This window comes from Nothobranchius furzeri, chromosome 15 (assembly GCF_043380555.1).
Source record: "Nothobranchius furzeri strain GRZ-AD chromosome 15, NfurGRZ-RIMD1, whole genome shotgun sequence".
NCBI classification, from domain to species: domain Eukaryota; kingdom Metazoa; phylum Chordata; class Actinopteri; order Cyprinodontiformes; family Nothobranchiidae; genus Nothobranchius; species Nothobranchius furzeri.
In genome coordinates, this window is record NC_091755.1 from 32,437,087 (window position 1) to 32,460,636 (window position 23,550).

Below are 23,550 nucleotides of genomic sequence, written 5' to 3' on the forward strand. Positions count from 1 at the left end.
TAATCGTTTGAATTTAAATGATTAAATATGTGTTTATGCAACAAGTCAAGTTTGGCTCAAGTTGTAACTCTTGGTAACCTTTGTGGGAGTTTTTCTGACTCAACTTCTTCCAACATTTCTGGCGGTAAGGAGGCGCCTCTCCTCACCAACAATAGAGCAGCTGCTCATCCGCATCAATGGGCTCTTGTTGACCTGTGGCTTTCTGCGTTTGCGCGCCTTTTTATATCTTTTCTTTTCCCGTGAATCATCAAATCAAGACATCTGGTGTGAAGAAGAGCTCTAAAACAACCAAGACCAAGTCTTCGTTCGATTTTTTTATTGAAAACTTTTTTTTGTCAATGACAAACATTCCAAAATGTTTTCTTACACATGTGACAAATAATAAATAATCAACACATAGTGTTTACAGACTGTTCTGTTGCACAGACCAAAATACTTTAAGTCCACAGTGCAACCCTCGTACAAAATAACCCTTGGGGTTTTACAAGTGTTGTCTACAACCCGCGTCTCTGAAACCCCAAAGAGGATTGCGTGAGATCTGTGCTCGTGCCAACTGGCATCCAAAGCCAACATGAGTCAAATGCTCAGTTAACTTCAACATTAATCACTAAAACTGCTGATAATAGAATATAAACACGACTAAATAAATACAGGGGAATTAAACATCCAGAGGTTCTACCAAGGTCTCCATACAGCAGCGCTGAGCGGCTGCGGAGCGGACTGCGCTCTGGGAGCTGCTGCGCCGCTGCGAGACTGGCTCTCTGGTCTGGAGCAGAAACTGGACTTCAGGCTCTGGAGTCGCTGCTGAATCTGAGGGATGGCTCTGGAGCTCTGGGCGCAGCAGTTCAGGCAGGTTGGTGTGACGGTGGTGGACATGGACTGCTGCACGAACTCGTGGACGCGCTGGCACGCGTCCTGGTCCATGCTGGTTTTGGGGAGCAGCGCGGAGACGCGCTGTAGGCAAGCTTTGTAGCCCTCTCTGTAACTGTCTGCAGAGTCTGGCGGGAGGAATAGAAGATACATGATGAGAGTTTGTACTTTAGTGTTAAAGTGGATAAGTATTTGTATTTATTCAGACGATGATCCTGTTGGAGACGAGGCTCACCTTTGACTGGAGAGGAAGGAAGGTCTCTGAGGAAGCGGACTGTCATTTCTAGAATATCAGCCTTTTCCAGTTTGGAGTAGCGTGCGTTGTCTTTGCCAATAAGAGGCAAAATCAGGCTCTTCAGGTGGCTGAGACTATCATTGATGCGAGCACGCCTTCTTTTCTCCAGCAGCGGTTTCAGAGTCTGGAAGAAAAAAGAACAATAAAACATGAGTTGTCTGTTATTTAGTCGCAAAGCTGGAGGATAAATCAGAAATAGCCCACAGCTTCGTGAGTTTCTGGGGTTTCCTTACCTTTCTGAGTTCGTTGGCTTGTTTTCTCTGGGCCACGGTGGACCGAGAAGGGGTAGACAGGCTGGCCTCAGCAGTGATGCTGGGACTCATGTTTGTTTATGTTGCTGGAAGTATTTGAGGGGAGAAACTTGTTCTTGGAGATGCTGAGCTCAAGTGTGCTGTGGAGCTGGAGAGCCTCCTATTTATTTGGCTCCGGGGCGTCAGAGGGGAGGGATGACGCTGATGAACGGACTCAAGGGGGGGAGGGCGGGTGGGGGTTGGATGCCCCTGCCTGCACCATCTGGTTGGTCTCTGGTACGCTGGTATGCGGAGTTTCGTTATTATGTTGCGTGTTTGTGCTGAAATATTAGAGCTCCAACGTCCATCAGATATCTGGTTACATAAAACCACTTTTAACTCAGGTTTGTTTCCCTACAGAAGGTGTGGATTGTTGTTTTTGAGTCTTTTAACAGTATGTCTCATATATATATATATCATATATTTTACTTCTCCCACTTGCATTTTAAATAAAATGTTGCATTTCTCACTTATAAACACACAGTTCATACTCAGATTTAAGCCATGACGTTTAATTTCCAATATCCCAAACAGTTATGCAAGTAAAAGTCATTTCATTAAAATCAAGATGGATCAAACAAAAAGCTAAAACTATTTTGAGGTCATCTTTATTTCTGTGAAGTCTGCACACCTTCCGCCACAACCAAACACACACAACGCCAAAATAAGTGAATCTGAAGCTGTGATTAATTCATCTCCCCAATGAAGGAAGCAGACACCCAAGCCACGCTGGGTTTGGATTAACATCTGTTTATGGAGCCCAGAAGCGCGTTTCAACGTCAACAACAGCTTTTACCTGTAGTAGGGGAGATACTGGAACACCCAGTAACATTAATAATATAATAAAATGTGCGTTTTTGAGAATTGTACATGCATAAACTAATAAATAAACATTATTTTCAAAAGCTTGGAAAATAGATGGAAACATCTTGGTAAATAGTCAAAATCTGAATCCTGAAAGGCTGTGTCTGATTTAGTGGGTTCAAAGTCTAAAAAATGAAGAGGAAAGTGTAATAATTATCTATTGAGAACGAAACAAGTTTTAATTTGAGAGTTTTAAATTTCGCCTTTCTTTATTTTGATATTTTGTTGGACTTTGAGCTGCTCGTGGGAATCACGCGTCCGGCACGCGCCACCACCGGCGCACCAGATGGCAACCTTCCACTCATCAGTTTCTGCACAACCCCCATGCCCCACACAGAGCCCCCTCCCCCATGTCTGCCTCAGCTACAGGTTCCCACCGTCTCGGCTCCGTGTGCTCTCACCATCGCTGCGCGCGTCTTTGGCTTTTTTTTTAAATAAAAAACCGGAATAAAAGGGTGACGGGTTTTGAACCGCAGCATTCAAACACAAAGACCCAACCGCTTTTTACTGAAGCAAGAATAAAATGTTTGTATGAAGATATCGATGTGGGGAAAATAAACTAAAAATATATAAGTTTGTTTTTAATTTGATCTAAAATTTAAGACAGTGCCGGTTTTACGCAAACTTTACGCACCAAATTGAAAGCTGTTTGTTTTATGGAGGTAAACGGAGGTTTAACGCTGAAACAAATATTTCAATGGGAATATTTAAGAACTAAAACCGAAAAAGTTTATGTTATTTAAATGTCTTGCAGCAGCTTTTTTTTTTTTTTTTTGGTCAGACCCTGGATAAAGAGGGGGCTGGCTAATGCACGCGCCCAGCCCCATGGGGCCCCAAATAACTGCCATCAGGTCCTCTCTGGGAACTGGTCCTTCCGAAACAGGAAAAAAAATCCAAGTAAGGCTTCGGTTGGGACCTTTTTTGTCTTGGAAGCAGCGTGGGTATCCATCTGCTGAAAGCGCAAAGGTGCTTTGTTGAAAAGACGAAATCTTTCCAGCAGGCATTTGGTGCTGTGTGTTTCATTTTCCTCATAACTCAACATCTCATCTTAAGGCATTTGGTTCAAATAAAGAACAATATTGGAATACAGACACAAGAGGAAAATATTTATTTAGAGATAACGTCTTTCTGTTGAGATTCAACATAGAACCCAAGACATTCAAATACGGCGTGTGGCTGACACGAGCCACGGTGCTCGGGCAGATGGAGCTGCGTCACTGAGGGGTGAAACCAAAAGCATCGTCGAGTTTTGCCCCGTCAGAGAGAGAGACTCTCTATCACAACCGCATGGAAGCTTCCAGACTTCCTACAGCTTCAACATTTTTGACGGAACCTCAAAAGACGTCTGGCATCCCAAGCCAAAACCTACGCCATCATCACCATCATCATGGATCTGAACCATCTGTACAGATCTGGACACAAAGCAGTCACCTACATTGCAGATTTGAAGAAAAGCAGTTTTAAGACCAAGTTACTGTGATTAAAACTACAAACGACTGTTTTAGCTGCAGCTTATCTTTTAAAAACAGCCAAGTATTAATGGATGTTTAGGTGCTCACATAAACTAGAATGTTTTTGTCGGATTTTGATCTAGAAAATCCGATTGAGACAATTATTCTCCAGTTGTGCACCAATCTTTTAAAACGCAACCTGAAAGCATCACACTTATTTTGTAAAGAAATGTCAGATTTTCTAACTCCTTTTTATGTTTTCCTTTGGTGCAAAAGCTTTGGCACACATAATCATGAGAATATATTCTGATTAACAGTCATGGTCTATAACCAAAACCTCAATATTTGACAAAAACTAAGTAAAATATTTCTAATGGATCGTTCTTCTCCTTTTGATGGGGAACCATAATGCTCAGTAGAGTGATGACAGCCTTCTTAGGTGTGTTCTTGCTGTGTCTTTGTAAATGCATGCTTTTCGTTCTTTTTTAAACACAGAAACAGTTTTGTTTACCTGTTTGTAGCTACGGTTTCGCCGACAGCTGCCGGCTTCTTCAGGCTGACGCTGATGGTGGCGCGTCACTTCCTTCTCTGTTTATCTGTGGGCAGCAGAGGACGTTGTCGCCCTCTACTGCCCGCTCTCCCCTCTCCGACGATGCAGTCCCATGCGTGGTCCAGCGTGTAAACTCCGTCGTCCCTGTTCATGGTCCCACATCCACGTCTCCTTATCTCTATCGCTTCCTTGATCCATCAAGGACAGTCTCAGAGGATAGTTCAAAGTTATTAAATGTCCATAAACTTGTTTTAATTGACCTCACCATAGACAGGTAGCAAAACAGCATCATGTACAAAAAGAAAATGTTCAATTATTAATGACATCATCATCTCTGGTATCTTCGGAGTTGAGAAAATGTTTCATGGCTTGCTTGAAAGTTTCAGATTTGAATTTAACAACTTTATTGTCGAGTAGATGCACAGTAATACAGCTACATGGAGTTTGTTTCGGCATTTTGGTGCCAGGTCCACTCAGCAACATGGTGTGGCTTGGAGTCCATCAGTCTGTGGCACTGCTCAGGTGTTATGAGAGCCCATGTTGCTCTGATAGTGGCCTTCAGCTCTTCTGAATTGTTGGATCTGGCGTGTTGCATCTTCTTCTTCACAATACCCCATAGATGTTCTATGAGGTTAAAGTCAGGCGAGTTTGCTGACCAACCAAGAACAGGGATACCATGGTCCTTAAACTGTAGCTCTTGCACTGTGCAGCCAAGTCCAGTTGAAAAATGAAATCTGCATCTCCATAAAGTTGGTCAGCAGCAGGAAGCATGAAGTGCTCTAAAACGTCCTGGTAGACAGCTGCGTTGACCTTGGACATCAGAAAACACAATGGACCAACACCAGCAGATGACATGGCACTCCAAACCATCACAGACTATGGAAACTTTACACCAAACCTCATGCAACATGGATTCTGAGCCTCTCTCTTCCTCCAGACTCTGGGACCTTGCTCTCCAAAGGAAATGCAAAATGTACTTTCATCAGAGAACTTTGGACCACTCAGCAGCAGTCCAGTCCTTGTTGTCTTTACTCTAGGTGAGACATTTCTGAAGCTGTCTCTTGTTAAGAGGGGTTTGACACAGGGAGTGCAACAGCTTAAACCAGGTCTTGCAAACATCTGTGTGGTGGCTCTTGAAGCTCTGACTCCAGCTGCAGTCCACGCTTTGTGAATATCCCCCCATTTTTGAATGAGTTTGGTTTCACAGTCCTCTCCAGGGTGCAGTTATCCCTATTGCTTGTACACCTTTTCTACCAAATCTTGTCCTTCCCTGCACCTCTCTGTTAATGTGCTTGGACACAGAGCTCTGGACACAGCCTCTTTAGCAATGACCTTTTGTGTCTCACCCTCCTTGTGCAAGATGTCAATGGTCTTCTTATCAAAAAATGTCAAGTCAGCAGTCTTCCCTATGATAGTAGTAGACTGAGAGACCATTTAAAGGGTTTTGCAGGTGTTTTGAGTGAATTAGCTGATTAGAGTGTGGCAACAGGGGCCTTCACAAGAACCTTTTAACAATATTTTAGTATTCTGAGATAATGAATTTGGGATTTTCATTATTTGTCAGTTATAATCATCAATATTGACAGAAATAAAACTTTGACATATATCAGTCTGTGTGTAATGAATTAATCTAATATACAACTTCCCCTTTTTGAATGGAACTACTGAATGGAATTATCTTTGCAAACTATTTATAAAATTGTATCAATACTTTAGGAGTGTAACAATACACAAATATATTGATTTCATGGTCATTGATCTAAAATGTAAAAATCAATCAAATACACTTTTATTTTGAAAATTTCTTTCTTTTGAAGTTCCTCTTACACATCACCTAAAGTATCATGACGGCATCATGGCGAACAGTGAGAAAACAGGCAAGAAGCCATCTCCCCTAGGAAGAAAATGTGTTCAAACCCTTGTAACATCATTTCAAATCAACATAGCTCCTAAAACAAAGGAAAATGTTATCCACTGTTTTGATATATTGTATCAGACTGATGATTTACACCCCTATCAGCACACATCTGGCATCCTGTACCATGGAAGAATATGGTGAATCTCATAAAAGGTGTGGACCAAGAACCAAGCCTTGGAGAACACCTGCAATAACATTTGTAATGCTGATTTCTGTCGTGGTCTGAGGTGAGTGGCCACAACTAGCAACTGTGGAATGTTTGTGGTCACAGGTGAGCGGTTCAGTGGAGCAAACCAGCTGCTGCGAGTCAGCCAATCTTCCAGATTGGACTATTTAAGGACCTGGCAGAAAGCTACACAATGCTGTATGATTACTAACTTTGGTAGATGAGGAGCCACTGGTTCTTTTTGAGCCCTAGAAAAGCCCTTCGAGCCCCTAACCATTTTCTCACCTCCAGGTACTCCGATCACTTCTGAATCATCAGCCAACCTCGAACAATATCGACCCCCTGGATGAACCTTCAAGTCCACGTCTGCCAGGCGTCCCACTCTCCTACCGCTCAACCCCTGGATCTATGTTCACTTCCCGAGCCCTAACCCCTGCCTTGGACCACCGCTTCAGACCTCCTACCTCCCCCTTTGATGTCCTGCAACAAAACAGTAAGCACAGCCTCAGCACAAAATCTCTCCCCCAGTTCTTCCAGACACTGACTGTTTCCAAAGCAAACCATCCGAGTCTGTGATCCTACACTTCACCCCACGTCGGTGGCGCTCCCTCTGTTAACGTTAAAAAAACTTTTTTTAAACTGTATGTTTGAGCCGAGACTGATGCTTCGTGTCATGGGTAAGATTCATCACCCCCAGCATAATTTCTCACCATCACTATTGTTTATGCCTAACCACTAATTATTTAAACCACTCTAAATTTCACTTAGACTATAATCATTTTTTTCTAAAAATAATTTATAAACAATATTTCAACAGAGAGATATTTAATATGAATAGAAAAAGTGGCAGAATATGTTTAAAAAAGAGCAATAATTGTGGGCTTTTTGAGTTTACTTTAAATAGAGACTAATCCAATTCAAAAGTACTGAAGTACATTGTCATTTCTGATGCATCTCGTGTTTTTCCAGTGAACTCCGTGAGACAGCATTAACATTTTCAGTAGATGGAATTAGGTGAATGTGTATTATTTCATACAGTTAGACTTTTGCAAGGGCCAAGCTTAAAACTAAGCTCACCATTCACTCCCATACAGTTATAATTACAAAATGTTTACTGTTATGTGGGTGTTTATATCTATTAAGGTTAAATTCACACAAAAGATCATCTGAACTGTTGAACAAAAGTTTGTCACTTTAACTTCTGACAGAAGCGGTATACAGCTGAGCTGCAAACAGAAATTGAGAAAATTCATCTTCATCAAGTTATCTAGTTGGAGTGAGAAAAGTGCCTTCTTCCTTATGTTTAACAAAGCAGAAATCAACAGTAAATTCGAACTTTGACCCAGAGATTAAAGCTGAGAGTGTGTTCGTTCTCTGTATGCAGATCCTTTAATGTACCTTAGATTTTTAATCGGATCAGAAATGTTAGGCCTACGTTTTGCTGTAACCGCTGTCCGTGGTACTGAAAAGTAAAACCAATCTGCCTGGAGAAAAGTTTTAAATGTGAGGTGAAACATTTAACCCAGAAATGTCCAAAGTGTGACCCGAGGGCCATTAATGACCACCAGAGTGATTTTGCACGACCCTCAAACGTATAGAATGATGAATTTTCTGTCTCCATGCAGGCAGATTGACATTTTCTAACATTTGTTTGTTCAGATTTTTACTAAACCACTTTTTTTCTAGAGCACTTTTAAGGCAGCATTACAACCAACCAAAGCGCTGCACATAATAAAACAACACACACACAAATGGTCAAATGTCATAAACACTGTTTAAAAAATGAAAACAATAAAACAAAGCAAAACCAAAATATGCTAATCCAAGGTAGAAATAAAGATGACTAAGTATTAATGCTTTATGGCTTTATGGCTATTTTTATTTATTTAGAATAGTACAAATAACAATATCACCATAACATATTTGCTTTTTAAAAGGAAAAAAATCATATAACTTGTTTCTTTGTCTCACACCTTTGATGAGTTCATATCTGTAGTAGCAATATGTTTTGAATTCAATTTGCAATAAGATGCTTTAAAAGACTTAAAAACATTGGTTCTGCGTGTTTACTATTTGCATATATCAGGGACAATAGCACGTCTATGTGATTAAAATCTAGCTACCCACGCCTAAACCAACGCTCATTTCCCAACTTTTTTTAATACAGAACATTTGACGTCATCATTTACCCCAAAGTCTGCGTCTGCGTCCCATCAGGTCATAAGACAAAAGACTGATCTTTTCTACTAAATCAGTTTTGGGGAACATTGAATATTATGTATAGAATACATTTATTTTCTGTACAAAATCAAAAAGGTTTACTTTAGTTTTAAAATGGTGAGAAGTTATTCAGCTGTATTATATTTATTTAATGTGTTTGTCTTCTTGAAAGCAATGAGTGATTTGTGATTCCAAACAGAGTAAAATAAAAGTATTGGAGAAAAAATACTCGAAAGGAAATTTTAGGTTAAATAATAAAGGCTAGACGCTGCGTCATGTTGCGTCTTTGTCTTTGATTAACTTTAAAAAAAAAAGACGTGTACCAAGATTGAAGCGTCGTTTCCATTTCCAGGCGGAGATATGTTCACAAGTCTGTTGGTTGGCTCAAACCGGATGTGAATATTCAAAATCAGCCTCGCCAAGCCTAAAGCCAAGCTCCAAGCGCACATCTGGCGGCGCACGTTTGTTTTTCTCCTAAACTGAGGTAAACAGCGTCGCACGAGCCTCTCCACCAATAGCGGAGGTTTCCAGCTCTGTTGGACTCTTTTTTTTTTTGAATGTGCGCTGCAAACAAAGCCAGAAGACACTCGTGATGTTGAGGAAACACATGCGCAAAATATATGTATATCAACTTTAAAAGTTCATCTTGTTTTTATTTGAGTGTAAAAGAAGAAAAGCAGCCTTGAGCTGAAGGAGGAGGATCTGGAGCTGCAGGTTAATGGCGGGGTTTTTGAATGTTAGGGATTGGGGGATGTTCATTATGCAGCAGTATCAGGGGCACGAGGACAGCACGAGCCAGAAGAACAAAGGCAACAGATGGCTTTTCTGTCCTAATAAATAATTGTCCAACTAGAGAGACGGGGGGACATCAGGAGTTTTCCAAAGGGAGACAAACGAGTGGACATCATAAGAGATAATGAGAGAAAAAGTTTTTTATACGAGGAAAAAGCATTAAACGTGTGTTTTAGTCTCTTATGTTCTACTCAGCTGAAGGAACCCTAACAGATCACATTCATCTTGTCCAGCACTCATATGACTTCAACAAAGATGACTCAAGTTACAAAATAAACAAATAATCCAAATATTCTTGGGAATAAAAAGATAAAAACCGATATAAAAAAATCAAACCAAATGAAGCATTACAGTTTCACAACTGTTTCCAATGCTGGTGAAGATGTGGGGGCGTGGTCAACAGGACGTGCACGCCCACCACCAGAAGCGTCCCTGTCACTGAGCCTCAAACCTCGTGGAGTAAAAAGGGCGCTCAGTATAACTGGAGACATCATTACATCTGCTGGATTTGGAGGGGTCGAGATGACACCAGCACGGTATGGTTCTTTATTTCTCTAGATTAAATTATATTACAAATGTAACGTTTGTTTGATGAGCTGAGACGGTATAAATGTTTGATCTTATTAGATTTTGGCTTCCATAGCTTTAGTTCATGACATTTGGCCCATAAATAGCACAATAAAACAACTGTTGTTATTTAACATTAAATTCAATAGATTCTGGTGCTTTCCATAGGACCCTGTGGTTAATTTTAAATAAGCCTTTTAAAGATCCATTCAGAATCTTCATGTTTCCAAGACAAGATGTTTAAATGGCTGACTGGTCAAATGACACGTCCTGCTTCTGTCTGACGCCCACGAGTCTGAGTGTGAGAAAGTCTGACTGTTGAAATTCTCACTGCAGCTCATGGATGACTGAGTCCCAGGCTGAAGGACATCACGCCCGCAGGGTGAGTAGAGGAATGAGGGGAAACGTGTTTGGAGGTTGTGAGATAAACAAACAAATAAATAAATAAACTGAGCTGGAGGTTTAGCACATTAATAACATGCATCAGTGGAATGTGCCTCTTCAGATATTCTTGCTTCAGTTTCTATAAGAAACACACACACAATCAGTTATATATATATATATATATATATATATATATATATATATATATATATATATATATATATATATATATATATATATAATTTTGTGCAAATTATGAAAGTAAACATTGTTTTATATTTAAAATAGCAGATTTGGCTCAGGAGTCTGAGTTTATGATTTAAAGGCTTCATTAATCAGTTGCTAGATTGTTGCAAATAATAGTTTTTATTATTTGCAGTAAATCTCCATCTGGAGGAATTTAACTACAGAGTTAATTCATCACACATGACGATGAATAGAATCAGCCTACTAAATGATGTTTAAGTGCAGATAAAACTGGAAAAGGGGGAAATTACATCAGTTTATTATTTACTTTAAATCCAGCAGAAAATACTGTATGTGTTTGTTTGAAATGTATAGTCAGCTTTAGCAGATGAATGAATGAATCCTAAACCTGAAAACACAAATAAAATACTTTCGTCTTTGTGTGTGTGTCTAATTTCAGCTGCTCAATAAAGTTTATTTTCTCTTGTGGTGTTATTATTATTATTATTATTATTATTATTATTAATCCACAATTGGACTCCACGTTCTTTAGCCTGGATTGGTGATGGAGGTCCGTTTGCACGCGTCCGGGTGCATTGTAATAAGAGTGGCACGCGCCAACCAGCTGCGCGTCTGCAAAGGAGCTGCTGCGGTCTTTTAAATGCTATATTGATCATACAGTTTGTTAGATTTTGGACGTTATTATTATTATTATTATTATTATTATTATTATTATTATTATTAAAATTATATCTTACGAACGATAAACATGTAGACTAAATAAATTAGTAAGTTTTTATAAAACAACTGTTAGAAAATTGTCTACTTGTAGTTCATTAGCGACCATTGAGTGACTTTTATTACTCTAATAAATATGGAATTCTGGAGAATAGTTGTCATGAAAGGTGTTTAGATATGAGTATATGACGTACCCCCCCCCCCCTCCCCCCACCCCCAAAAAAACAACTTTATAGCCTATGTGGCCGAATTTGGGACTTTATCGTTTATTTTTTATATATATATAAATGTGTTTTTGATGCTGTTGTTATAAACCAGCCCCTGCGGGCTCGTGTTTAAGGGGGAAAAAAACTGAAAATGAGTCTCAAATGTCCCATAAGTCCCATTATTTGAATCTTCCCGCGCAGCAGCAGATGTGAACGTACAATAGATGGGACCCACGCGCTGAATAATTCAGTCCAATTAGAATAACAGTTCTGCGATGGACTGGCTCTCTGTATGTACCCCGCCTGATTGCCCATTGACCGCTGGAGATAGGCACCAGTCCCCCCGCGACCCTGCGTGGACAAAGCGGGTTCAGACAATGGATGGATGGATAGAATAACAGTTGCACGCCTGACGCGTGCGGGAGATATCCCAACTTTCCCAGGCTCCTTGTGGAGAAAAACCGTTGGTAGACCTCCCTCCCGTTCAATGGGGATTTGGGAACTGTTGAAAACTCGAATTAGGAACGCTGGGAAGAGACTCCTCTATTAAGTCCACTTGATTAAACCCTGTGAGAGCCTATCATCAAAGGCTGCAGCTGCATGAGAAAGATGGGTGAAGCTTATACAAAAATGATAATCATCCACGTTTAGAAGCTATTTGATATACGACTAAATAATATTTATATTAAGAATTAAATGTATGGGACCGATTGCATCGTGTTAGTAAACTGTATTATGGCCGTTTCAGGCCTTTATGCGGTTGTTTTCAACCCAAATGTAGACTAGGGGTGTTTCATTATTCTCTTCTGCGCTCTCTTAAAGTCTGTTATATCCATTATTGTCCACTTCCTATGGGGATTGTAACTACCACACCACTCGTGGGAATTCCCCCCCACAAATTGGCGCGTGGTGTCTGTGACAGTTGGACCGGTGAGACAGATGGGACCAAGAGGCACGCGCCGAGCACGAGCCCTCCCAAACACCCCTCCTTCCTCTCCTCTCCTCTCCGCCTCTCCACCGCATCAAAGGGGCGGAAAAATCAATCAGCCTAATCTGACACGGCTGCGTGCACGGAGAGAGAGAGACTAGATGCTATACACATGATCCAATGTTATTAGATATTAGACTAATTAATTCAAACTTACATAAGATAAAATACAAAATATAAGTTCTGGTTAAAACTAAAGAAAACTCAATATATAAAGTAAATAAAACAACTTACTGTGATTGTTTTGAACAAAAAGCCAGTTCAAAACTTGTATAATCATGTGTGCTCTAATTGGTCTCCAACAGCGCATGTCTAAAACTTCTGTCCTCCATTGCCACTGAACTGCACATTTTTTTTACTCCTGTACACCTGGTTTGAATCAGCTGTGGCTTCTACAGAACTCGAGGGGCGTCCTGCAGGCGAATCAAGCATTAAATCAGATCAGGTGGGCTGGAGAACAAGTAAAACATGCTGGAATCTGGAATATGTAAGGCACACTAACAAAGTGTGCTGAAAACATATTTACAGGTGAATGCAGGTGCTTTTTGAAATCTGAGTCTTTCCTGATCTCATTTAGTGATAAAAAAAATACTATACTGATACTTGGATCTGAGTACTCATCGATACAGATTACCAATATTTCTACCACACAAAAAATGCAATAAGTTGCAGGTTTTATTTTCTTCTCTGCTTTCAACATGAAAAGACTGCGAGGTAGATAAAGAACAAAATATATTAACAGAAATAATCACAAAACTAAAACAGTATGTGAACAGAAATGACACAGTGAAGTCACTTTCAGGCAACTGCATTGGTTTCGGTTCCAGAAGTACATTTTAAATATAAAGAAAAGCAAAAAAAAAAAAAAAATCTGAGAGAGAGAGAGAGATTTATGATCCAATCAGCCACTTGGGTTAGGGCAGGGCTATTAAATTCTGGGTTTCTTGGTCGGTATCCAGCACGTTTAAGTAGATCCCTGGTCCAACACAGTCAGTGGTTGAATCACCTGCAGCTCCTCTGCAGAAGCCATTTAATCACCTAATTGAAACCAGGTGTGTTGAAGCAGGGTTAAACCCAGACCTGCTGCACTGGCTGGCCCTTGAGTCCTGGAATTGAATAGCCCTGGGTTAGGGTTAGAGACATTCATGATAATCAAGATGTCGGTCAAAAACAGCTTTTTTTGCACATTTTTTGTTTGGAAAACTGGCTAACTCTAGCAGATCAGATATGTTTTTCATGAGAAATAACTCGTTTTGCACTTCCTAAACCCCATAAATGTAAATTTACAGATGGTGGTTTACTCATGAAATAAGTCAGAATCAGTTTCACCAAAGACCACAAGATGGACCTCTTCCTTTCACAAGAAACAGGTGTCCGGTGTTGCTGATTTAACAGGAAAAAGCTGCGCAAACAGACAGGAGGAGTCCTCAAAGTCTGATCACTGGTGTTTACACCTGACTGAAACACTTACCTTTATAGAACTATTTACGTTAGTTTGTTACCGTTTGTTTGCACTGCTCCTTTAATTTCTGAGCGGATTTTCACAGCAACTTGTAACAGGCTCGGTGATCCTCCCCCTGCTGGATTATTTAACAGGCGCTCAGCCCCATGTCGCCATCTGCTAAAGGGAGAAAAACACCAAGAAAGACAAGAGCTACATTATAGACGAGAAATTAATTAGGAATAACGAAGGAAGAATTAATACAGGAAGTATTTTATTGGACACCTTGAGGCTGTTTTACAGGTGTGTGGATGATCGAGATTATAGAGGAGGATACGACTGCGGATGTCGTATCCCTGTGATGTTGTGAGATTTGATCAAACATGTAAAAGGATGTTTAAACAATTCAAACGTGGATTTTACGCTTCATCACCGCCTTGCTGAGATCCATGGAACCAAACTCTCCCACAGGTGACCTGGTGACCAGGATCTGAAGCTTTGCTGATAAAATGCTGCTGATGCTGACCCCATCCACCCGGTGAGTAAGTCGGGGGTCAACAGACGAGAGGGAGTCGTCCTGTCCGAGGCCATGGTGGTGATGGAGGGCGACAGGGCGCTGCTCGCAGCGAGGAAAGGGGACGTGCAGAGTCTGAAAGCGCAATTAGCGGCAAAGGTGCTCAACAGCGACATCAAGGATGCGCTCGGAGCTTCACCTGTCCACCACGCCGCCAGGGCCGGGAAACTGAGCTGTTTGCGTTTCCTGGTGGATGAGGCTGGACTGCCGGGAAACTGCGTGGCCAACAACGGGGCCACTCCGGCGCACGACGCGGCGGCTACGGGCAACCTGGCCTGCTTACAGTGGCTGCTGACCCAGGGTGGATGTCGGCCAGAGGTAAGTGAGCTAAGCCAAGGACTAACAAGTGGAGCAGACAACATGTAGAAGAACACCATGCTGCTTTAGATTCATTTGAATTATTTATTATGGCAATTTAATAAATACGATTTCAATATTTCTGCCCCGTCCTTTTGGTTCTCTGTAAAATCCTCTGTTGTTGTCTCTCTGATTCAACACGCCCTTAATGCAAAGGTCTGCAGAAGCCTGGTAATTAGTCATCGGATCAAACCAGGTGTGTTGGTGCAGAGAGGCATGTTAACAATCAGTACGGTAGCCCAGAAGGACCAAGCTTGCTCACCCCTAACCAACATCCTCGTACATGATCATACATGACAGCATGACCAGTCAGGAGGTTGGTGATAACTTCATCCAGGAAGCAATTACAACTCAACCAGGATGTCCCCTTTCAAAATAAAATATTATGATTCAATTACAAACTTTGAAGGAAAATGAAAGGCAATGAAATGATAGTTGTCAAAATCAGTACAAATGAAATTTAAACTTTAATTTTCTGATTAAAACCAACTTTGCAGAATTGCATTGTGTTGCCGTGGTGATGAAGTATAGGCAAAACAGGATTTGCAAACCTAATTCTATTTGTACAGTACATCAACAGGCAGTGGCGGACTCAGAAATTTGTGGGCCCAAGGCAAACAAAAACATGGAGCCCTCTGCAGCTGTTGGAAAAAATATTCTAAACATCTTTTAAGTGTAATTGGGGCCTTATAATAGGTTTAGGGCCCAAGGCCATCACCTCCCTTTGCCCAAAGATAAGTCTGCCTCTAGAGGCTCAGGAGGCTTAAAAACGCACGATGGCTCCATGTGGTATGTTGGGATAGTTGGAAGGCTTTTGGGTGCTGTAATCAGTAATGCTCACATAATGAAATAGATCTGATGACTCCATGACCTCGTGTCCCTGGTACATGCAAATTACAGTCGGCCAATAAAGAAATGCAGCTGCCTTTTAAGGAGTTGGATTGGGAAGTATTTTAGTTAAGCCGCTTTTTAATAGAAATGAAGGAAGTAAGGAAACTTAAAAGACAAATCCAGCAGTGTGCAGGAATCCAGAAGTCAAATCAAGATGGGTTGAAACTATAGAACACATGATGGTGAACAAATAAATACCACATGAATTTAGACCACTAATGCAAGAGCATAAAAAATGAATCATTACTTTTTTAGTTCTTGTCTGTTTTGCAGGACAGAGACAGTTCTGGCGCCACTGTACTCCACCTGGCAACTCGCTTCAGCCACCATGAGATCACCGACTGGCTGCTGAAGAGCGGTGAGGGGGACCCCGGGGCCCCTACAGATACAGGTGCCCTACCTGTTCATTATGCTGCTGCCAAGGGAGACCAGGCTTCCCTCCGCCTGTTACTGGGGCACAGCCCAAAGTAAGCCTTGATACGCGGGCTCCTTATTAACTGATCTGTTATTTAAAGTTACAAAGTGTAGTTTTTATGAAATAATCTCTGGAGACATCCACCAAATTGCTGTTGAAACTGAAACTGTTGGCAGCTTGATATCATATAAATATAAAAGGCAGGCCTAAAATACATGAGCAGGTCTAAGGCCCGTTCCCAATTCTCGCACTGCGTCCTACGGTCCTCTATGAAGTGCACTTGGAGGAAGGGCACAGTAAGGGTTCGAGTGTGTAGCACGCGTACCGAGATGCCACATCCACACAGGAGCCACATTCGGACCGCCAGACCTTCAAACCTTTGGGCCCTAGCGCCCCCGTCAATTGTGGGGCTTTGAAATTTAGCAGCAAAATTCATGTCCCAAATATCAATAATTGTTTACGTTCTCCAAACACAACTAAAACTTCAATCAAAACAGTTTGGATGCAAAACAAAGCCATTTTAATACCAATAAATTTAATGTTAATTGAACTTTATTTTAGAGGAGTGTCTGACCCTCACGGTGTCTGCAGGAAACAACTCCGGCCCTTTGAACATTTAGTTGAGGACCCCTGCCCTATGCACTCGCATCCCTGAACTGGAACGCGCAATTAAAGGGAGCAAGGGTGGAAGTGCGAGTATATTGAGATTGGGCCTAAATCTCTGGGCAATGCCATATTAGATGCCATGTTTCCCTCTACAGGAGCCTGTTGGGACTAAATGCATTTACTGATTAGAAACAAATGGTTACAAAACTGTCACCATTCATAAACATTGTTGTTTTACACATTTACCTCTTCACTTGTTGCCAGTGATGAAAGGGAGTCGGATGTATTTGTCATTTTGCTGGAGGTTGCGCTCCCAGGGATTTTTTTACCCTAATGGCCATTTGTTGGTAATGTCCTACCCAAACCTCAAAATACCGCTTGTTTGCAAAAGTTCAGGTATGTACTGCCCCCTACCACCAGGGACAACACACATCATCACTTTAATCGGCTTGTTTGAAAGATGCTCGGAAGGCTTTCATCAGAAACTATAAATGCTTTTGTTCAATGGGCTAACATGTTCTTAAAATCTCTACAAGATTTTATTTAAATAAGCTTTTTTTTAAACCCTAAATAGCTTTGTTTGCAGCGAAGTGATCACACAGGCGTTAAAAAGCCACCCACTGGTTTCAGAAACACAGTTTTGAGTTTAAGCCTAGTTTATATTTCTCCATCAGCAAGGTTGGACTCGCGTATCGACAGACGTTTTCCTTTTACGCTTCTCTGTTGGTGTCAGCGTTGCAAAGCAGTTAGACCTTTTCTGGCAAGTTGCCTATTATTGCAGTGACTTCTCTGGTCGATTAAAGTTTACTTGCGAATCTTTTGAAGAAGGTGTGAATTTAAATTAAAACATCTTGTGCTGTCATTAAAAATGATCATTGTTCCTATTTTGTTAAAGTTTGAAAACTAAAGACAGAGTCGGAGAGCAAAGTTTCATTGAGCTGAAACTGGTTGATCTCGAGGAACAAAAACTTTTGTTACAAAGAATTAAATTTCACTGACGACGACGGCGCTGTTTGGCCGCCAAATCACAGTTGTGGTTGCGTTTGACAGATAAAAAATTTGGCTCCATCGTTTTTTGCATGCTGAGTGATAATGGTGCTATGTGTCTATACACCTCCACAAAGTACAAACTAGGCTTTAGCCCATGCCTACTTTCAATTTTTCAATCCAGAAAATCATTTTAGGAGGTGGCATTCTTAAAGGGGCATAACACTGATCTTAACCCGTCTGTTTAACAGTATAAAAGTTCAACTGTGTGCTGTCATCTGAGAATCTACATTTCTGCATTCACCCTGCTTCTTAAAAAAACACTAACTGATAGAGGGGTCACCCCAACAGCATGGTCAGACTGAAGCATGTTTCAGAGCAAATGTCCAAATATCAATGTGACCCTGTGCAAAAGTCAAAAAGTATTAAAATTGACATCAAATCATTTTTCTAAATGCACTGACCACCAATAGGTTTGGGACCCTGTTAACCCAACTCAAAAATCTAAACTCTTCATATGATGTCTTTTTCTGATTATTTATGTTAGAATCAAGGACCATTTCAATTGGTCAAAGCCAAAAATATTATAAAAATTCATCTGACTTGTTCAGTTAAAAAAAATTAAAGGTGTGGTTCACTGAGAAATAATTATTTTCATTGTTGTTTCTGATTTATATTTGGTTATTCTGAGTTTTCATGCAGGCTGAACATGAAAATAGTCCCCTACACCTATCTCCTGCATCGGCTTCTCATAGAAAATGGACGGTGAAACTCTAGGATTTGAAAACTCTGACAGATCTATGTCACACTGTCACTTAACATTCATGGACCCAACCAACTTGATTCACGACGGTGAAGGTTGTTGTTGTTTTAGTGTCCAGGAAACAGCAGAGAACGGTTCGACTAGTAGAAGCTAACCATTAGCATTAGCAACTTCACCACATGGAAAAACTTCTCCTGAATTGTGTTGTTTGTGGAGAGATAATATCAGTGTTGCAAAGTAAACAGAGTCGGTGGAAAAATCACGTTGCTGTTAGCCAATCAGAGGCAAGATGTCCAAATATCAGTAAAGAAGACCACTAGAGACCACTGCAAATGTATGGATTAAACAAGTGAATCACACCTTTTAAAGTAGAAACAGTTTTTGGTCAGAGGGCCCCACCTAGACGTGGAAAAATGTGTTGCTCATTGAGCCACTCTCCTTACTTCTGTGATCACAGCTGTGTGTGTGTGTGTGTGTGTGTGTGTGTGTGTGTGTGTGTGTGTGTGTGTGTGTGTGTGTGTGTGTGTGTGTGTGTGTGTGTGTGTGTGTGTGTGTGTGTGTGTGTGTGTGTGTGTGTGTGTGTGTGCGTGCATATTTCAGTGGTGTGAAAAACTATTTGCCCCCTTCCTGATTTCTTATTCTTTTGCATGTTTGTCACACAAAATGTTTCTGATCATCAAACACATTTAACCATTAGTCAAAGATAACACAAGTAAACACAAAATACAGTTTTGAAATGATGGTTTTTATTGTTTAGGGAGAGAACAAAATCCAAACCTACATTGCCCTGTGTGAAAAAGTAATTGCCCCCCTTGTTAAAAAAATAACCCAACTGCAGTGTTTCACACCTGAGTTCAATTTCTGTAGCCACCCCCAAGGCCTGATTACTGCCACACCTGTTTCAATCAAACCACTTAAATATGAGCTGCCTGACACAGAGAAGTAGACCAAAAGCACCTCAGAAGCTAGACATCATGCCAAGATCCAAAGAAATTCAAGAACAAAAGTAATTGAGATTTATCAGTCTGGTAAAGGTTATGAAGCCATTTCTAAAGCTTTGGGACTCAAGCGAACCACAGTGAGAGCCATTATCCACAAATGACAACAACATGGAACAGTGGTGAACCTTCCCAGGAGTGGGCGGCCGACGAAAATTACCCCAAGAGTGCAGACACAACTCATCCGAGAGGTCACAAAAGACCCCAGGACAACTTCTAAAGAACTGCAGGCCTCACTTGTCTCAATTAAGGTCAGTGTTCACGACTCCACCATAAGAAAGAGACTGGGCAAAAATGGCCTGCATGGCAGATTTCCAAGATGTTAAGCAAAAAGAACTTTAGAGCTTGTCTCAATTTTGCTAAGATACATCTCAATGATTGCCAAGACTTTTGGGAAAATACCTTGTGGACTGATGAGACAAAAGTTGAACTTTTTGGAAGGCAACTGTCCCGTTACATCTGGCATGGAAGTACCACAGCATTTCAGACAAAGAACATCATACCAACAGTAAAATATGGTGGTGGTAGTGTGATGGTCTGGGGTTGCTTTGCTGCTTCGGGAACTGGAAGGCTTGCTGTGATAAATGGAACCATGAATTCTACTGTCTACCAAAACATCCTGAAGGAGAATGTCCGGCCATCTGTTCGTCAACTAAAGCTGAAGTGATCTTGGGTGCTGCAGCAGGACAATGACCCAAAACACACCAGCAAACCCACCTCTGAATGGCTGAAGAACAACAATATGAAGACTTTGGAGTGGCCTAGTCAAAGTCCTGACCTGAATCCTATTGAGATGCTATGGCATAACCTTAAAAAGGCGGTTCATGCTAGAAAACCCTCAAATAAAGCTGAATTACAGCAATTCTGCAAAGATGAGTGGGTCAAAATTCCTCCAGAACGCTGTAAAAGACACGTAGCAAGTTATCGCAAACTCTTGATTGCAGTTATTGCTGCTAAGGGAGGCCCAAACAGTTATTAGGTTCAGGGGGCAATTACTTTTTCACACAGGGTGATGTAGGTTTAGATTTTGTTCTCTCTAAATAATAAAAACCATCATTTCAAAACTGCATTTTGTGTTTACTTGTGTTATCTCTGACTAATGGTTAAATGTGTTTGATGATCAGAAACATTTTGTGTGACAAACATGCAAAAGAATAAGAAAACAGGAAGGGGGCAAATAGTTTTTCACACCACTGTATAGGAAAGAGCGAGTACACCACTAACTGTATCTGTACTCGGAGTGGGCGTGGCATTACCTGGAAGTGGGTGTGGTTAAGCCTGAATTGGGTGTGGTTTACATCAATACATTATTTTAATTCTGAAATTGATATGGATTGATCCGAAGTTGCTATGTGTATTGTTTATTTGAAAACTATGTACAGAGCAGCCTCAGAATTGAGATTAAATATTTTTGATCACAATAGTAAAGGAACTATTACAGAACAAGTTTTTCAATGTAGAAAAACAGAACATTAGTATTTAAGTGCATGAATTAATACATCTGAACTCATGCAGTAGGAACTAGGAAATATGAAATACTAAAACCAGACAGAACTTTTTATTATTTATGAATTTTTTATTTGATTAAACTGATTTTTTTCTTGGCATTTTCCCCACACACAGTTAAACAAAACAATGGAGAGAGAGATAGAGATTAAAAATAAAAATAACAAACACACACCCGGAGCGGAGGCAGTGACCGATGCGTGCACGAGCCGTTTTCAGCTCTGTCTTGTCAAATGCACCACGTAAGTTACGAAAAAGGTAATTTTAAATATTAAACCGAAAAAGAGATGAGCTGAAGAAAACCTAGGGAGTACTGAAGAAACGTGAGCAACAGTGAAGCAAGCACAGAGAGATCCGTTACTGTGTGTGTGTGTGTGTGTGTGGGTGTGTGGGTGTGTGTGTGTGGGTGGGCCGGACGGACTGAGCCCCCGGCTGTAGAGTTTTGTGTGTAGGGAGGGGCGGGCGCTCTATGTGACTGGCCAATCACAGAGCGTAAAGACAGTCAGTTACCCAATGAGGATTTTCCTTCAGCACGATTACAGATATTTACGAGTTTTACTCGTTTCATGCTCGTATTCGTCCAAAATGCTTTATCCGAACCGGATACTCGTTTGGCTCATCCGTAGTAAATAGTCCTGAAAATAAAGAGAACACATTGAATGAGAAGGTGTGTCCAAACTTTTGGCCTGTACTGTGACTGGATGTCTAACACTACTGGCTGATACTGAGCAGCGCTCAATTCAAATTGCATGGGGCTCTTCAGGATAGGGGTTGGGCTGTTTACAATGTATCACATAACAGGTTAAGACTGTTATGGGCTTTAAAAAATCAAATATTTCTTGAAAGGGGAAAACTTTGGATTGCTGCTTTAAGCCATAATGGTATACCAACCTTGAGTGTTTAAGTTTTTGCAACATATTTTTACAGTGTATGTGATCTTTCTCTTATCAGACTGATGCTTTTAATTGTTCAATACCCCACTTTGTTCTTAATCTTTCTAGTTCTGATAGGAAACTCTTTTGTCTGGTGTATTTATGGCTGAGTAACAACCTTCTATAGCCCATAGCTGAGTGCTTAAATACTCAAGGACATATCTGTAACCTTCATGCTTGGCTCCTCAGGTAGGGTTGTTTTTACTGTCAATAAGACAAAGAAATGTGATTTTTGGAACAAAGTTTAAGCTAAACTACTTTGAATTAGTCGACTTCAGCAGGACCAACATTTATTCTTTTGCTTTGTGCCTCCAAATATTGTGTGGTTGCACCCCAGACAGGTGCATACCTGCTGAAATTTTCATGAGCCTCTCAAACATGTTGGGTCTCTTATAGCTTGGCTCCATTCACTCCTCTGGTACACCCCTCCCGCTGCTGCTGTTTACCTCCATCGCCACGGCGACACACAGAAGCACCAACTGGCAACAAGATAATGAGGAAAACAAACCCTCCTGGACAGATAAGCTGCTTTCTAGTCAGCTTGAGGCATTCAGAAAACACATTTTGCGGCAGACATAAAGTTTTTATTACAGCTTTTACTGCTAGATGTAAATATGTACAACCGTGTTTTGCTGTCTCGGGTACATCATGTCTTCAGTAACATGCATTCTAATTATAGCGTAACATAATAAGTGTCACTGCACAGATACACTGATGGATCTTAAACGATCAACACTCGGAAGACCTCCGTGCTACTTTTCTGTCAGGAGCATTAAACTTTACTCACTTTGCACACTGCAGGAATTAAGCACAACGACATGAAGAAGGGGTTTCACAGGGTTTGACGATATGCAGACATTTCTGGAACAAAACACATCAGTTCAATTTAAAGCTCTGAAAAGTTTGGGTTTTAAACTGCTAAAGAAATGTTTTAACAATTGGTTGATTAAATAGTTTGTGCTGTTTGTTTTTGTTTTTATTTTTTGGAGTAGTTCTTGTCATTAATTACGAGACTTTACGTCTAAAGGATAAAATGAACCAGTGGAATCATCAGCACTGTGGGTATAGAAAAGAATAAATCCCTTTGAAAGACTTCAGTCTTTTTCTTTTATATTCATAAATTAAAACAAACAAAATACTTTTACCAGCTTTACTTATCCATTTCAACCTTTAACATCCAGTTGAAAAATATCACAATTACAGTTTAGAAAAATGTTTGAATATAAAACATACTAAGGTTAATAAAGGATCACCTCCCTTGTGAATATTTAGTTTTAATAACCGCCTCACTTTTTCTGCTTCAGCCACTGTGTGGTCATTGTGATTTGTGCTTAAGGTCGTTTTCATGTTGAAAAATACACTTTCTGCCCATCTTCAACTTTATGGGAAAAGGTAGCAGGTTTTCTTCAAGAGTTTGACGGTATTTTGCCCCATCCATTTTTTTTATACCCTAACGAGAGATCCCCCCCCCCCCCCCCTGCTAGAGGTTGCATGGGATAGGTTTGTGTTTAAATTAAAGGCTGTAAAACAAAGATTAACATCTCATCGTTCAGCATGAGCTAAAAAAACAAAAAGCCCAGTGTGCTGTGCAGGCG

At 40.7% G+C, this 23,550-nt stretch overlaps 2 protein-coding genes across 5 annotated transcripts in view; one reads left to right on the forward strand and one right to left on the reverse strand.

Moving 5' to 3' along the window:
• Positions 1 to 299: 299 nt before the first annotated feature.
• On the reverse strand, positions 300 to 2,610 carry hes2.1 (hes family bHLH transcription factor 2, tandem duplicate 1). The gene is made up of 3 exons (XM_015967451.3): positions 1,399 to 2,610; positions 1,106 to 1,289; positions 300 to 998 (listed from the first exon to the last, which is right to left on the reverse strand). Exons 1-3 carry the CDS (start codon positions 1,486 to 1,488, stop codon positions 676 to 678), a joined length of 597 nt encoding a protein of 198 aa, XP_015822937.3. The 5' UTR covers positions 1,489 to 2,610; the 3' UTR covers positions 300 to 675.
• Positions 2,611 to 13,863: 11,253 nt separating this feature from the next.
• The window catches only part of espn (espin), a 48,393-nt gene continuing 38,706 nt past the window's right edge, over positions 13,864 to 23,550 (forward strand). For 3 of the 4 annotated variants that reach the window (XM_070544700.1, XM_070544703.1, XM_070544702.1), the window contains exons 1-2: positions 13,864 to 14,818; positions 16,022 to 16,215. In XM_070544700.1, the coding sequence (XP_070400801.1) occupies positions 14,516 to 14,818; positions 16,022 to 16,215 (497 nt within the window). In that variant the 5' untranslated portion in view covers positions 13,864 to 14,515. The remainder of the gene's footprint in view (positions 14,819 to 16,021; positions 16,216 to 23,550) is intronic. The other variant, XM_070544701.1, reaches the window with a different exon arrangement.